The 17,394-nt window shown below is 43.0% G+C and overlaps 1 protein-coding gene, 1 non-coding gene and 1 pseudogene across 2 annotated transcripts; 1 reads left to right on the top strand and 2 right to left on the bottom strand.

Annotated features, from left to right (window-relative positions):
- The first annotated feature begins 1,040 nt into the window (after nucleotides 1–1,040).
- Nucleotides 1,041–12,901, top strand: LOC123097698 (protein SHORT ROOT IN SALT MEDIUM 1-like; annotated as a pseudogene).
- Nucleotides 12,902–13,009: 108 nt separating this feature from the next.
- Nucleotides 13,010–14,090, bottom strand: LOC123097697 (uncharacterized). Its single transcript, XM_044519510.1, has 3 exons — nucleotides 13,917–14,090; nucleotides 13,767–13,825; nucleotides 13,010–13,659 (listed from the first exon to the last, which is right to left on the bottom strand). The coding sequence occupies exons 1-3, from the start codon at nucleotides 13,999–14,001 to the stop codon at nucleotides 13,282–13,284; spliced, it is 522 nt and encodes a 173-aa protein (XP_044375445.1). The 5' UTR covers nucleotides 14,002–14,090; the 3' UTR covers nucleotides 13,010–13,281.
- A 257-nt stretch (nucleotides 14,091–14,347) lies between these two features.
- On the bottom strand, nucleotides 14,348–14,420 carry TRNAA-AGC (transfer RNA alanine (anticodon AGC)). The gene has a single exon. It is a non-coding gene; the product is annotated as a tRNA-Ala (tRNA).
- Nucleotides 14,421–17,394: the final 2,974 nt, after the last annotated feature.

Here is a 17,394-nt window from a genome sequence, read left to right as displayed (position 1 = left end):
AAAAACATAAAATAGAAACAAAAAAGGAAAAAGAAAAGCAAAGATAAATAAAGAGAGAAAAAGATGTACATTGACAGATCATGTAAGGTGGTGTGATGGATAACGCAACATGCCTCGATGTGTAGATCGTGGGTTCGATCCCTCGCATTGTCGCCTTTTTTTGCTTTGGAAAAATCGAAGATGGGCCGGACTAGTAGGGGCGAAGGCGCCCGTTTGCAACATACACATTAACGGGCGCCTGGAGCGCCAAATAGGATTTGCCTCGATTAGTAGGCCGCAAGGCCGTTGCTAATACTCTGACGGGCCAATTTGTAAAGGGAGAGGATTCCCACAGTCTCATTCAATGTCCAGCCCACCCCTAAAAAAACAATGTCCAGCTCAAACTATCATCAGGCACTCCAGTCGGCCTTTTTTTTCTTTGGAAAAATCGGAGATGGGCCGGACCAGTAGGGGCACAGGCATCCATCTGCAAAATACACATTAATGGGCGCCTGGAGCGCCAAATAGGATTTGCCTCGATTAGTAGGCTGCAAGGCCGTTGCTAATACTATGATGGGACAATTTGTAAAGGGAGAGGATTCCCACAATCTCATTCATTGTCCAGCCCACCCCTAAAAAAACAATGTCCAACTCAAACTATCATCGGGCACTCAACTCAGCCCAACAGAATAGAATCTTTGGTACCCAACGTTCTATTGATCCCTCGCGTTGTCGCCTTTTTTGCTTTGGAAAAAGCGGAGATAGGCCGAACCAGCAGGGCGCAGGCGCCCGTTTGCAAAATACACATTAACGGGCGCATGCAGCGCTAAATAGGATTTACCTTGATTAGTAGGCCGCAAGGCCGTTGCTAATACTCTGATGGGCCAATTTGTAAAGGGAGAGGATTCCAACAGTCTCATCCAATGTCCAGCCCACCCCTAAAGAAAACAATGTCCAGCCCAAACGATCATCGGGCACTCAAGTCGGCCCAACATAACAGAAACTTTGGCATCCGGCGTTCTATTGATAGAGGCAGTCATGCTGCACTTGCACATTCTTCGTTCAGACCGATACAATTAGCCTGAACCCCAGTTTCCCAACCCCTTCTCTTCGTCCTCCGCCGCCGCCGATCCCGCGGCGCCGCTGCCGACGTCGTCTCCTGCCGAGCCTAATCTCTTTCAAAGGCTAGCTCAGCATCCCAGCGCATAGCCTCCTCCCCCACCCTCCACAGGCAAGCCCTAGAAGTCCATGGGGTTTCACCTTTTCTGTATTTGCGAGCAACCAAATCGCCTGGTCCATCCCGGTCATGCCCGCTTGCGTGGTTGTCATGGATTCATTGCTGATGTATTTGCCGCCGCATATGTAATTTACAGGATTTATTTTCCCTGCAGAAGCCTGTGTGTAGCTGTGCCGGCCGTCTGCGCTTGCTTGCTTCTGCGCGGTGTTTCGGCCGGGTCTTGTGATCCACAGGATCTGAGGCGGTCGCATCCTCAATGTTTCCGAATAAAGGGCCCAATCCCTACGGCCAGCCGCCGCAGTATGGGGCGCAGCAACCGTACGGCAAAGTTGTAAGGCGCTCTGGGAAACTCATCTGATGCTTTGATTGGCAACCCTATCTAATGGTGCAAGGTTCTGATATATGTGTGCAAACACTTGCGCCCTTTTGGTTGGGTTTATGCAGCCTGGTAGCGGCGGATATGTGACATCTACTGCAGCAGCTGGTGGCACCGATGGCCCTCAGTTTGGCAGCAATGCGGCACAGGGTGCTGTGGGGCAGTATGGAGGGCCTTACGCTGCGGTTTATGGCGCGCAGAAGGTTAATTTGTGCTCCTTTTCAATTTGAATTCTGGATGCAATTAATTTTGTTTCCTAATGTTGCTTATTGCTCATTGATGTTACACATGTAATTGAATTGTGTGAGTTGTCGTTTGTCGGTTTGTGGTTGTACTCGTATATACCAAAGGCATCTCTTTGAGTGAAGGAAAATAATCAAGGTTACTAGATATCAATCCAATTGTATTTAAATATTACCCAGTACATGCTTTAGGAAATTATAATAGGTCCACATGGACATCTGTGATAAGCGAATCCTAGGTTTGACCAGTGTTAAAGCTAGTGTCCAGCATTATTGGTCTATAAATAAAACAAATGGGTTTATTTGAAGAATAAGCCCGGTTCCTGAACCTGAAAAGGTCCATTTATATCCCTTCCGTACTATTTGTCTTATGCACAGAAATAATCCATGCATAAATAGAAATAATTTTATGTATTTCAAAGTTTACCTGGTCCCTCAAGTGTCACCCACGGAAAGAATAGTCGGAACTTTGGGCAAAATGTGAAATACATGCCTGCTTTGGAACAAGGTCTAAATACTCGCTTTCTATTAGAGTTATTAGTTGAGAATTTGCGGTACAATCCGGAAATTTAAAACAGCTCTATGGGATGATCTGAGCAATATAAAGCTTGCTCTTATACTCCCTCCGGTCCTGTAAAAACTTTCCTTTTGAACCAGGATAGAGTCAAACTTTTAAAAAAATTGGCTCCTAAAATCTGCCTACATGAACTATTGATCTTCCTCAGTCTGAAAGATAAATCCCGTCATCACCTTTTATTTAATCATGTGCAACTTCTTTCTCTATCAACCACAGCAATCAATATATATCTATATGAAGACTATAGAGAATCAGAAGTCTACCCTCTTTAAGATCTCTCTCCTCCCCCGTTCCCACTTCTGTTCAGTGTTCACCACATATATCTGGTTATGCATGAGCTCTTTTGGTTTTTTGGGTGTTGAACAGGACTCAGGAGATTGGGGTCTACAACCTTGAAATCATTTATGCTTTTCCTCACCAAGTCAGTCCACGTATAGTAAAGGATGACCAGAATTTAGTTTGCCATTTTCGGAGTTAAGCTTCATCTCAATTAATTACATGTTTTGCATCACAAAGATGTTTGAAGAAGTTTTTCCTTCTCCATCGCATAATTGATGCTTTGATCAAGCTTTTCAAAATATAGGTGAAGTTTTATTCGCCCCCAAACTAGAATTGAACAAGGGGGAAACTACTATTGTTACATGATCTTGTTACAGAATATGCCAATTGAAAATTCCGCCTAATATATTTAACAGGTTGGTGGACTTGCTGGCAAAGGTCCAAGTTCTTCTGGTCTTCCCAACCTGCAAGCTCATCAAACATCACTCTCCGAGTCATCAAAGTTTTCATCTGGAGCTGTAGGGTCCAGTCTGGGAAGGCCAAATGATGACTATCTAGCTTCTCGTGCATATGTGCCAAAGCTAGAGCAGTACAGTACGAATTATGAATTGGAGAGAAGGATGTACGGTGAACAGTCAGCTAATATTGGCAGGAGAGATGGCTTCAATGATTTGGATAGAAGATACCCCGATCATATTCCTGGAAGCCATCAGGTCTCTCTTTCTCTCTCTGTACTGCCCATTTGTTTTTCTTTTGTTCAGCACCTCTTAGATTTTGACAATGTATAATTATAACTCACTGGCTTTTACGTAATCTCAGATTCATGACCATGTGGATCAGGTAAAATCCCCTACCCCCCCCCCCCCCTCTTTGCAGAAAGCATCGTTCTGTTCTCATTTATCTGCTGTCTTTGATAAATAGTTTATTCCCATTATTAAATGATGTTGAAATTTTAGGTTTCATCGGCGTGACATCAGCAACTCCTAAAAATTCCACTGCAGCCTGTCTCTGACATACGGTATGTTAGCTCACAGTAAGGTTATACAGATGATTGTCAGGTTTTTGGTTCACATTATTATTATTTCTGCTATTGTTACTGTTATTAGTATTATCAGTATTATAATTATGTCCTGATTATAATCACTTAAAAAGGTGCCTCAGATGAGTGAAAAGTTGCTTCATCCAGACATCTCTGCCCTGTGACTAGGTTTTGGTAAGCTGTAAAAAAATTGTTGATAACCTTGGAAAGTAAACCACTAGCGAATTAGTGACCTTTGTGTCTGTCACCACAACAAAATATAGCACATGCACTGAGTAAAAGTATGCATTTCTGGCAGACAAGCCGATTACTTTGCAGGAAGGGCCGGTCCAGTCCATCAAGGTTCCCAGGAAGCTAGTGCATATGGAAGAGTTGAAGCCGATCATCACAGCTTGTCAATTCTTGGATCTGTTCCATATGGCGGCCAACAACAAGCTTCAATCTTGGGGGGAACTCAGAGGACAAACATGGACAGCCTTGTCTATGGACAAGGGTCATCCGGCAGTGGTTACATGATGGGCCTACCCCCTGGGCGCGACTATGCTTCAGGGAAGAGCTTGCTGCATGCATCTTCAGAGTCTGATTACCGAGATAGCATCTTACCTCGTGTACATCCAAGCATCCCCATGGTTGATGAGCCAACAAGAGACAGGGTTGGTTATCGCCGCGAACTGGATCTAAGAGATGAGGAGCATAGAAGGGGTCTTTTCTGGGAAAGAGAGAAGGAAAGGGAATGGGAACGCGAACAAGAGCTACAATACCATGAAATGGAAAGAAAGCAAGACAGGGAGCGGGAGCACGAATGTCTAAGAGAGCGTGAAAGGGAAAGGGGACGCGAACAAGAAAGAGTACGTCTTCGCGAGCGCCGGGAGAATGAGAGGGAGCGGGATAGGAAGCATGTGGCTATTCCAAGGCGGGAGCACACTCCTCCAAGGACACCCAGTGAAAGGCGGCATTCTTCTTCTGTTAGATCTGAGAAGCCTTTGCGGCGGCTTTCGCCTCGACGTGATGTCCTGCATAGGTGGACCTCCATGTTTCCTCTGTAGTTTTGTGGATGCAACCCGTTGCTGCTTCATCTTCTGCCAGCCTTTATAACTAACTCTTTCGTTTGTTGTCCTGAAGGCCTCGTTCACCTGTTAAACAACTAAAGAGAAAATATATTTGCAAGGTAAACAGATAGTTGAGTTTGTCACATTGTTGCTGTTCAGATCAAATAATAATGTTAGGGGCTAATCTCTTCAATGTGCTCTCGGTCTTAAAGCCCCTGATTCTTGTCCTTCTGAAGCCAGTTACTTTTAGCACCTTTGTCCCTGCACACACATGTGGAACTATTTAGTTCTGTTTGTATCTGCAGTTCCGGTTATTCATCCATCTTCACTGAGCCATGTTTCAGCATTTCTAGTAGCTATTTCTCTTTATCTGGCACCAAGATATCACTTCCCTCCAAGTGATATGAAAAATCATGCGATGTTTCTTATCCAATTGGAAGGCCATCCCCACCTTAATTGGTGATTGTGCTCCAGCGTCCATGATAGTGCAATCATGAACACATTTGCCTCCCCGTTTATGCAGCTGATCATGGCTTTTCTTTTTGTACATTTATGTTATAGTTCTAGTTTGCTTCCTTATATGAATTTAACAACCAGTTTCTTTTTCGCAGGTCTTTCCGTTTCGCTTGGTGGATGCTGAGAGGGACTACTTATCTTTGACAAAGCGATATCCTAGACTAGTTATTTCTCCAGATGTTTCTAAGGTCTGTTGTTGTATGAATAAATTTTCTTTTCAATGTGAAATCATAGGATTATTTTTTCCTAATCAGCGATTTGTTTATAGGTTGTCTTGAACTGGCCAAAAGGAAACCTTAATCTTTCAATGCGCACACCAGTCAGGTATGCTTTCTATTTTAAATACACATTATGCTTTGCTTGCCGAAGTGATTTTTCTTCATTTCAATAGCATCATTTTACCATTGTTGCTATTGCCGTAAAACAGTTTGGAGCATGACATCCATGAAGTGGATGATAAGGCCGACGAAAGAACAGTTTTATCTTCAGAGAAATCTTACAGCACCGGCACTCCAGACACTGTTTGGAATGTAAAGGTTTGTGTCTACAATTTTGTATATTTTATTTTAAAGTATGGACTAGATTGAACTAGAGTAGCTACAAGTAGACGATTACTACATCAATATGTGTAGGAATCATGTGGCACACTGGTTGGAGTTATACTCATGTTTGCAGACTTTGTGTACAATCCCTGGTGGCATGCAAATCTATGCGGTCCATAAGTTGTGGTACTGCATTGTCTGATGCCATTAAAATTGCTTTCCCATTTTTTGCTCAGAATTCTCATTTGAGTACTTTATGACATGGTTTGGTTATTACGCATATCTGATATTTATCAAAAAGCACGAGATTCTCGTGCGGGGTGTCAAGATCTTGGGATGTACTGTTTGTGTATTTTCAAATATCGAAGTATTGCCAAATTGATCTTTGTAATAATTCTTATTCTGATGAGTGTGTGCAGGTTCTCTTGATGAGTGGTATGAGCAACGGTGCCTTCGCTGATATATGTTCATTGAGAAGTGCCGAGGAACGACTAGCGCACTGGAACAATGTCTTGAAATTTGCTGTATTTAAGAAGGATCATGCACTTACTACAATTGGAGGTCCTTGGAGTGCAGCAATAGATGGTGGAGATCCATTGATTGACTCTTCGTGCTTGGTGCGAACTGCTATCAGGTATGTAATCATATAACATACTGATCCATTTGTGAACTGGCAGTTGTGCTAAAATTTACCGTACTTGTACAGATGCACTAAAGAACTGGTTCAGATTGATCTATCTAATTGCACACACTGGAATCATTTCCTCGAGGTACATGTTAATTTATTTTTTAGCACTTATGATGAACTTGCATGTAACATTATGCTTCCACCATATTGAAATTTTGTTAAGATGATGTACTAATTGGATGTTTGCCGCTTAGCAAGGCAATCTTATGCCCGTTATGTTCTAGTTCTCAATCACATTGCCAGTTCAGATATAGTCTGCTGTCCAAAGTAGTGTTCGCGAAACTATGATGTTTTTGTCAAGAATTCCTTGGGAGGAAGTCATAAAAAGTAGTAAGCACCTAAAGCGAGTTGAAAACAAGTAGAATGTGGGTGGTGGTGGTGGGTATTGCACATCCACAGCTCCCACCAACTGAGATAGGCTCAGTGTAGGGATGTAAATGGCAAATAAGCGGCGTCCGCAAGTCCCGTTTAGTTAGTTTTAGCTAGCTCCATAGTTCATTTACCCCGGAATTTTTTTTAACTGTCAGATTATTAGTGGGTTTAAACACGACCTGTTGACATCGCAGTTCCTTGACCTGCCTGTTCCAGCGTCATGGAAATCATTAACTGTAAATGAAGCCCCTATTTATTTTTCTGGTGAGCTGTCTGTTCCAGCAGCAGCAACAACAACAACAACAACAAAGCCTTTAGTCCCAACAAGTTGGGGTAGGCTAGAGCCGAAACCGATAAGATCTCGCAACCAACTCATGGTTCTGGCACATGGATAGCAAGCTTCCACGCACCCCTGTCCATGGCTAGTTCTTTGGTGATACTCCAGTCCTCCAGATCTCTTTTTACGGACTCCTCCCATGTCAAGTTCGGTCTACCCCGACCTCTCTTGACATTATCAGCACGCTTTAGCTGTCCGCTATGCACCAGAGCTCACTTGTTCAAACACTTGTCACAACATTATCGTACATGTCCTTGATGGTGGTAATGTACTTTGCTGGGACTTTGTGTTTCTCCAAGGCCCACCACATGACATTCCGCGGTGTCTTATCGCATGCCTTCTCCAAGTCATGAACACCATATGCAGGCCCTTCTTTTGCTGTCTGTATCTCTCCATAAGTTGTCGTACCAAGAATTATGCTTCCATGGTCGACCTCCCAAGCATGGTCACGCTTGTCATTCTTCTTAAGCAATGCTCAATGACTCTCTCCCAGATCTTCATTGTATGGCTCATCAGCTTAATTCCACGGTAAATAGTAACACTCTGAACATCCCCCTTGTTCTTGAAGATTGGTACTAATATACTCTGTTTCCATTCTTCTGGCATCTTGTTTGCCCGAAAAATAAGGTTGAAAAGCTTAGTTAGCCATAGTATCGCTATGTCTCCGAGGCCTCTCCACACCTCAATGGAGATACAATCAGGGCCCATCGCCTTGCCTCCTTTCATCCTTTTGAAAGCCTCCTTGACATCAGACTCCTGGATCCGCCACACAAAACTGTCTGTTCCAGCAACAAAATAAAATGAAATAAAATATAAAATATCAATATGAGAAGTTGTAACTTCTTAAACCTAAGTAAATTTTCTTTGATGTATTTAAAAAAGTATTTGCAAATAGTGTCTTCGCGCTGATGATTTCGTCTAAAGTTCTAAAACACAGAGTAATAGTGTCTTCGCGCTGCTTGATTTGCAAATGTTATGATATCACAATGATTACATTATAACTTTGAAATTATATGAATAAATAGGAATATACATGGAAATAGTGCCAGACACATTGTTTGATATGATCTCAGTACACTGGAGCATTTAGGCGATAGACTTGATATCCACTATTTCAAACATTGTTTTTGGTAAAGTTTGGACCTGATAGGTTATAATAAAATCTTGTACCATACTTCTCTGATACAAGTACTTTCTGAGGGATTGGTTATGAGCATTTGCTCCCATCACGAATTACATTCAGTTTTGTTTTAGCATACTTGTCACTGCACATTTATGAAACACCATTGCTGAAATTGTTATCGTTTCTATAACGTGTTTTAACCATTTGCAGGTCCATTACAACAGAATTGGCAAAGATGGACTCTTTAGTCATAAAGAGATTACCGTACTGTTTGTGCCAAACCTGTCAGAATGCATACCTTCAGTAGAGTTATGGAAGAAAACCTGGATTACATACAGAAATTCAAAAGTAGACAGGGAGAAACTGGCTATAAAGAGTGAAAATGTTAGTTTGTCATACTCCTACCATGGTTGACAATTGTAGCAAAATAATTTATCTTAGTCTGTGTTTAATACTAATAGCTCTATTTCCCGATTCGTATATTTTAGGCCCCTTGTGATACAAAGGAACAGAAGGAAGGAGCAGATGATGGTCATATGAGGGAGGGGGATATTTGCAAGGATGTTACCAAAATTGAGAAAGTTGATACTAAAATGGATGAGCAGGGCAAAGATGGGGAGGCAAAGTTTGCTGAGAATAAAGGGAAACCACTTGATAATGCTGTGGAACATAATAAGAAGGGTGGGGACATTCAAGGAAATACCTCAGGCGACGCCTCCGTTCACCTTGCAGTTGAGGATAAAAAGCCCACACGAAGGAAAGTAATAAAGAAGGTTATCAGAAAAGTTGTTCGTGAAAAGCCAACTGCTGAAACTTCAATTGACAAATCATCTCAGGTGGACAAGGCTGTGGTGGCAGAAACCACAAACAAAACTGTGGAAGGGCAGGTTGAACAAACAACTGAGGATGTTAGTAAAGAAAAGGATGGAACTGGCATTAATCTGCAACCTGAGACCAATAAAACTGGGAAGAAGAAAGTAATTCGAAGGATTATTAAAAGAAAAGTTCCTGCTTCAGGATCCAAGTTGATTACACCTGCTGTACCTGCAGAAACAAGTAAACAAGGAGGGGAAGTTCAACAAGAAAAGAATGATGAAAGCTTGACTGATGCTGGAAATTCTCAGATTAAGCTGGCAGAAAGGTTGAACATTGCTGCTGAAAAGATTTCAAATCCGAAGAAAGAAGAAATGGCAGATAAGGCACATCTATGTACTGAGGATAAAAAATCAAATGGAGATAAGGTTAGTGAACAGGAAGGTGTGAATGGAGATGTAAATAAAGAGGGGGGAAATGGAACGAAAGATAAGGCAAAGGATGGTAAAGAAAAAAAGATTAGGGACCTGAAGAAGGATCCAAAGCAAAAGTCACTTAATAATGACACCAAAGAGAAGAAGAAATCTGACGAACCTCCTAAATATCCAGGATTCATTCTGCAGACAAAAAAGAGTAAAGAGTCTAAAGTACGCCTAATGTGCTCTGTAATTCCTTTTAATTCATAGTGTTACGTTTTGTTAAAAGTTTTTAGAAGTTACACAAAAATATTTATTGAACCACAATTTTGCAGCTCCGTCCAATATCCCTTTCATTGGATGGCCTACTAGACTATACAACCAATGACACAGAGGAATCTGTTTTTGAGGTATATATTCTATTTTCCATAGTTTTTTCCCCTGATAACAAATGGACGTGTTTTTTTATGTAATTACCACCGTAAATGTGATTTTAATTCTCTCTGAAGAATAAACTTTATTATCTTTTGACATTGATATATGCTCTTATTTCCCTTTTTTAGCTTTCACTGTTTGTTGAGTCATTCAGTGAAATGCTTCAATTCAGAATGGGCTGCATTATCCTGTCTTTTCTTGAGGTAAGTTTCTTTAGCTCTGCCGACACCTTTAGCTTAAGCATAATAACAGTTGGTCTTTGTCAAGTACTCCCTCCGTCCCATGATATAAGAGCGTTTTTGACACTACGACGGAGGGAGTACCATTTACCCATGTCATAAATTTTGTGACATGGTCAATCCCTTTTTTGTTTGTAATCTAGTGCATATTTTGAATCCCAAAATGAGAAAACTCTGCACTGAGTACGCCATGCATGCTTTCCACTAATTCACGTCGACAAATTCATGTGGTTATTACTTGCCTCGTCTAGTGCTCTAAAGGTTTTCGCTTTGTAAAACAGCAGTCTCCAGAATACAGCTTTGGCCACTAATTTCTATTTTAATACTAACAAAATCCAGCAACAGTAATAATGCTATAGTTTGCTTTTGGGGGATAAAGCTATTATGGAACCAGTGAGTGCAAAAGTTATCACACTCAATCATGTTTCCTGGTCCTTGTCGAAACTGTGGCATTAAGGTTATACCTATATGAGGATGCGGTTCGCTTAGCAGTCGAGATATCATGTCTGTATTCTCCGGTAGGCTGTTAGTTTTCTTCCTGTTCCCAGACAAAATCCTGTTTGGCCTTCTTTTCTGTTCTGGAACATTAGGAGCCTAATCCTGTTTCGTCTTGTCTTCATAACAAAAGGGGTAGCAGTTCTTGTGTTCAGGAGTTTTTTTACGTGTTAATATCTGCCCACATGGGTCTTGATGTTTACTTGTTTCACAGAAACTACACAAGCACTTCGTTACAAAGAACCGACGTAAGCGCACAAGAGAGGATGATCTAACGAAGGAAGGCACAAAATCATCAGAAAAGAGATCAAAGACAACTGACGATGCTCACATTGAAAGTACCCCTAATAATATCAGTGCTCCAAAAAACGATAAAATAATGGAAGATGATAAGAAAAAGATGAGCATAGATCAGATACCTTTACCAGCTACTCGTGATGAACCTGAAGCAGCAGAGAAGATGGAGGATGAAGATCCTGACTATGAAGAAGATCCCGAGGAAGTAGAAATATATGAAGACGATGAGGACATGGATGGTGATACGGCTGAGCAACAGGTATGTTTTGCACACTAGTTGTAGTTGATTGACAATCAGACATGCCATTTATTTATCTTGTGTTTCTTTTGGAATCCCCTTTCTTCATAGCACTAGAGGTGTTTGTTGCGGGCTAATGTTATTGTGGAATTTTTACTTGCGCTTAATTAATTGTTTCCATAATATGGAATCTACATCAGCTTTCCGTATCTTAAGTTGATAGTTTTGGACGAGACCAGGTTTTGCTATTATGTTTTGTCAGTTTCATCCTGGACTAATGCAGAAACTTGGTCGTCTCAGTGCTCAAGCTAGCCTCTCAAGGCTCCTATACTTGTCAGAGCTTACAAATTTTTGTGCAATGGCCTTTACACCTGACAGGGTCATTGGATGATAGTTCAAATTTCATGTAGAAGAGAGCTGTTTCTACAGTGGGTTTTGTACACTGGTCATTGAATGATGGTTCAAATTTCATGTAAAAGAAAGCTGGTTTATAATCTTTTATCTTGAAAGTACAGCTATAACATCCTGCTGTTCCCTCATGTTTCACAGTGTAATTGTTTTATCTGTGCCAGGAGATTAATTATGTGTTTCTGTGTTTGCCTGTGTACCAGTAGAGAGGTCAAATTAGAAGAAGCAACAAAAGAAGATAAAGTGAACCAGAAAGCAGGGAAGGAGATCGAATTAGAAAATGTTGCCTGTATAGATGAAAAGCCTGTTTCGAGGAAGGTCAAGCCTACTATAGCAGAGAAAGGAGGTTTGCTAGAAGTTGGCGATAAGGCAGCTGTATCACGGAAAGGAGATTCAGCAAAACATGAAGTAGTTGATAAGGACCTGTTGCAGGTAAATTTTCTGTTGCAAGAGACTAAGAGTTGCCATAAAATGTTAAGATGTCGCTGATGTGTGCAGTTTCCCCCCTTATCTTGTAGGCTTTTCGCTACTTTGACAAGAGCAGAGTGGGCTATATCAAGGTAACATACTAATAATGCCTTTATTTTGAAACCATTATGGCTTTTTCTTTAAGCACCAATTCTGCTATTACTTGCACTCTATTTTTGTGGCTATTGTTCTTATGCTGCATTATGTGTATTCACAACTGCAGGCAGAAGATCTAAGGTGCATTGTTCACAACCTGGGGAAGTTCTCGTCTAATAGGGACGTGAAGGTTAGATATCTGAACCTCTTGCTTACCTTCTATGGTCTTTATTTGTTGAAAAAAAAATTGTATCCTTCTCAATTCTGAACGTTTTAATTATGTATGGTTTGATATCGTATCATCGCATTAGTTTTTCTGGCATTTAGTTTGCATAAAATCTAACAGTGACACGTTTTCCCTCGGCAGGACTTGGTGGAGGCCGCGCTTGCTGAGAGCAATTCGGCAAGGGATAATCGTGTTATTATCTATACAAAGCTTGTGAAGATAGTGGATCTCTGATCCGTTCCAGTTTGTAGTTGCCAGGAAATCGGCTTGATGGTAGCAATTTAAAGCTAAGTTGCAACTTGTTCATCTAAGATTCTCGTTGAAGCCTTGAAGATGATGCATGGAAAGTTGACATGAGGAGTTCATTTTAATTTCTTCCAGCATGAATAGTACCTTTCCTTTTTTCTTTTTGAACTGATAACTTTTTTTTATGGAATGGCAAATATTAGTCCCGAGTTATGAAGCAACCGAGTCCCACCCGTTTGCATGGAGAGAAATTTCTTTTTCCCTTGATATATAATATAAAGGCGTGAAAAAGCAACCCTTTATATTTCATTAGAAAGGAGAGTAGCAGTTAGCCTAAAAGGCTTACAACACAAAACAAATTTGTACACATTTGTTTGCCTGATTGCTGCATTGTTTGTGTAACTAAAGGTTTCGTAAGTTGTGTTAGAAACTTAAGAATTGAATCGTTTTACCAAAAAGGGTAGTGCATGAGACATCATCTGCTGGTGACGCTAGAGCCAAAAAGAAACGAAACTGCTGCTACCATTCTGTGAGAAGTGAACTAGCGATCAGCGACCCTGAATGAGCAGCAGCCAGGCGCCACCCAGAAACGCGAGCAAGTTGATGCTGCGAGGAGGCGTAGCCCTGCAGCCATGGCCGCGGTAGTCACCGTAGATGTCCGGGTAGTCGCCCATGGGTGGCTCCAAGGCGTTGAAGTCCCCTCTCTTGATGGTGTGGCTGCACCCCCTCCTGAGGGCGTAGCGCGCGCCCTCCACGGAGGCGCCGTTGTGGAAGCTGAAGCCGTCCAGCGCGCTGGCCACGCAGTTGAGCACGTCCTCCGTCTCCACCACGCACTCCCCGCCGCAGTAGTAGTCCACCGCCCCCAGCGGCACGCCGATGACCCCCGACGGGTCCAGCCGGAGCGCGCCCTCGCAGCACCCGTACACCTGCATGCATCACCCGCCACCAGGAGAGGACCAAGGTAAGACCCACCGCCGGTTCAAGAACCCAAGGCAGACTCAGACTCACACACGCCCCTGCGTTGCGTACGTACCTGGCCGTCCTCGAAGCACTGCAGCGACCTCGCGGGCAGAGGCTCTATCAGCGCAACGTCTGTCGCGCACGCATGCAGAGAAGAAGAGTCCACGTCAGTCGACGCCGGAAGCGTTAGCATTGCTGTGTTTGTGCGTGCGCTGTACCTTACCTGGGTTGCAGGATGATGCGCACAGGCGCAGGCACAGGACTGCCAAGCCGCACCAGCCGCGGATGAGTCGAGCGGGGAGGCCCATCGGCGGAGACCCGGCTCTGCGTTCACCGCAGCGGGTTAACCCATCCCCATGCCCATTGCGAGTGACTTATAACGGGAGCGCGATGATCGTTCATTGGTCGTAATATAAGATTGCCTAAACAAAAGTAATATAAGAAAAAAGTAGCGGCAAATTCAGACCAACCCGCACCTGCCTGCTCTCTTTCCACTAGCTAAGCTTCTGGATGACAGCAACCGCGGCAAGGAAAATTCGTTTGGATGGAAGTACAGACCGGCTGTTTGTGCTACCGGCCAACAGCAAACACACAGTGGCTTGGCTACCTGTTATCTGAAAAACCTGAAAATTGAGTTAGTTTACAAAAAGTAGCTGGAAATGCGGGGTATCGATCCCCGTACCTCTCGCATGCTAAGCGAGCGCTCTACCATCTGAGCTACATCCCCTTTTGGCCGTTTGTTCTCCCACGAAGAGTATTCTACAAAATCAAAATATTTCACTGCCTGTGTATGTTCGCAGCACAGATTGTGTATATGTTTTTTGGTTGTCAGATTTGGACTTTGCAAGTAAAGTCAAGATCTCTCTAGACAAAAAGAAAGTAAAGTCAAGATAGTGTTTTTGTCACAGTATTTTCAAATCGCATGCTAAGCGAGCGCTCTACCATCTGAGCGACATCCCCATGTTTAATTGTGAAATTACATAAGTTTAATGACAATCCGCGGACAACTTCTGTGTTGGGGCGAACGATAATTGTCCATCGTGGGGCACATTAAACGTTCTCTTTTTTTTGGGAGCAAAGGCACATTAAACGAAAGCTCTATGAATTTCATGCCCCGGCCATCTGAGCAAAGGATATAGATTTATTTTTGATTCTATGCATTTTTTAGGCAAGGGTGTATGAATTTTTATTAGGCAAGAGTGTATGCATCTTTCATTCAAGAACCAAACATGCTACCATTTTCTCAAGAAAAAAAACCCACACTGCTAGGCCTGGGTCACTACTCCATCCATCCATCTATACAAGGCCTAACCTCAAATTTCATTTTCCATCTATACAAGGCCAAATTAGATACCCAATATGTATCCCTTTTAATTCTCCCTCGCAAGTCGTGAGCCCTCCTTGTGATTTGCTAGATGCCGCATTAAATTGGATCATGTAGAAAAGGGATGAGAGGAAGTTGCATGCGATAGTAATAGAGAGGGAGTTGAGAGGGCTAGGCATTTAAAGGAGGCCCAAAATCTACTCCTCCTTTTGCGCACCAGCCTTGGTATGAGAGATTCAAAAGTTAGGCCCTGTAAAAATGGATGGAAGGAGTAGCAATTTTCTTCACCCGAGAGCCCACACGGACGTTCGTGCAGAGACAAGCTGATGGTGTTGTGATGCCATGTCTCACGATTGCATTCAGCTCCTTGTTTCAAACTTTCAATATCTTCTGGATGCATCAAGTCAGGGTAGCATAGCCATCATGAGACCATACGACGATAAGAGTGTGCCCCTATTTAAACCGGGGAAGTCTAGAAGCACACAAGTATTTTTGAAGGATCTTGAAGCACGCAAGTAACGAGAGCAACTATCACCGGTTACCCTTTGGGGGGCTCACACAAAGGGTCACTTCTTTTTGGTCCGGGAGCGCGTGAAAATGGTGCGTCTAGTCGCACCATGTGTCGCATGTTGGGTGCTTTCTTTGGATTTTTATTTTTTTATTTTCTGTATTTTTTTTTGAAAATTAGATGCTTTTTTGAGATTTGGGGGGGGGGGGGGGGTCGACTTTTCACCTGGTTTGCCTAGGTTTTGGAGATTTTTTTTTTGTGAAATATAGTTGAGCTACTCAAAAAAGGAAAAATATGTGGAGAACCACATATTTGATTCCATGAGAAGCACAACTGTACTTCTTGAAAAGGGTAAAAAAATATGCTTCCATGAGAAGCATAGATTTACTTTCGTGACTACGCTTCTCGAAAAGGGGAAAACATGAAAAACTGCAACCATGCTTCCATTCTTTTTTTTTTCATTTTTTCGGGTTCTCATTTTTTCCATTCTTCGATTATTTTTATTTTTTGTGAAAAAAAATGTTCATCAAAACCTATTAGCATGGTTCCAAGATCTCGACGCGGGGAATCCAACGGTGAAAACTCTTGGGGAACGTAGTATTTCAAAAAAATTCCTACGATCACGCAAGATCTATCTAGGAGAAGCATAGCAACGAGCGGGGAGAGTGTGTCCACGTACCCTCGTAGACCAAAAGCGGAAGCGTTCATCACGCGGTTGATGTAGTCGTACGTCTTCACGATTCGACCGATCCTAGCACCGAACGTACGGCACCTCCGTGTTCAGCACACGTTCAGCTCAATGACGTCCCTCGTACTCTTGATCCAGTTGAGGCAGAGGGAGAGTTCCGTCAGCACGACGGCGTGGCAACGGTGATGATGAAGTTACCAGCGCAGGGCTTCGCCTAAGCACTACGACGATATGACCGAGGTGTGTAACTGTGGAGGGGGGCACCGGACACGGCTAAAAGATCGACTTGTGTGTTCTAGGGTGCCCCCCTCCCCACGTATACAAAGGAGGGAGGAGGGGAGGGCCGGCCGGCCCCTAGGGCGCGCCCAAGAGGGGAGTCCTACTAGGACTCCTAGTCCTAGTAGGATTCCACCAAAAGGGAGAGAGTGGGAACGAAGGAGAGGGAGAGGGAGTAGGAAAGGGGGGCAACGCCCCCCTTCCCTTGTCCAATTCGAACTGCTAGGGGGGGGAGGGCGCACGACCTGCCCTGGCTGCCCCCTCTCTCTCCAACAAGGCCCATGGTGGCCCATTAGTTCCCCCGGGGGGTTCCGGTAACCCCTCCGGCACTCCGATTTTACCTGAAACTATCCGGAACACTTCCGGTGTCCGAATAACATGGTCCAATATATCAATCTTTATGTCTTGACCATTTCGAGACTCCTCATCACGTCTGTGATCTCATCCGGGACTCCGAACAACCTTCCGTCATCAAATCACATGAACTCATAATACAAATTGTCATTGAACGTTAAGCATGCGGACCCTACGGGTTCGAGAACTATGTAGACATGACTGAGACACATCTCCGGTCAATAACCAATAGCGGAACCTGGATGCTCATATTGGCTCCTACATATTCTAGGAAGATCTTTATCGGTCAAACTGCATAACAACATACGTTGTTCCCTTTGTCATCGGTATGTTACTTGCCCGAGATTCGATAGTCGATATCATCATACCTAGTTCAATCTCGTTACTGGCAAATCTCTTTACTCGTTCTGTAATGCATCATCTCACAACTAACTCATTAGTCACATTGCTTGCAAGGCTTATAGTGATGATCATTACCGAGAGGGCCCAGAGATACCTCTCCGATACACGGAGTGACAAATCCTAATCTCGACCTATGCCAACTCAACAAA

The sequence above is a fragment of the Triticum aestivum genome, chromosome 4D, assembly GCF_018294505.1.
Source record: "Triticum aestivum cultivar Chinese Spring chromosome 4D, IWGSC CS RefSeq v2.1, whole genome shotgun sequence".
NCBI classification, from domain to species: domain Eukaryota; kingdom Viridiplantae; phylum Streptophyta; class Magnoliopsida; order Poales; family Poaceae; genus Triticum; species Triticum aestivum.
This window is presented reverse-complemented; position numbering and strand designations above follow the sequence as displayed.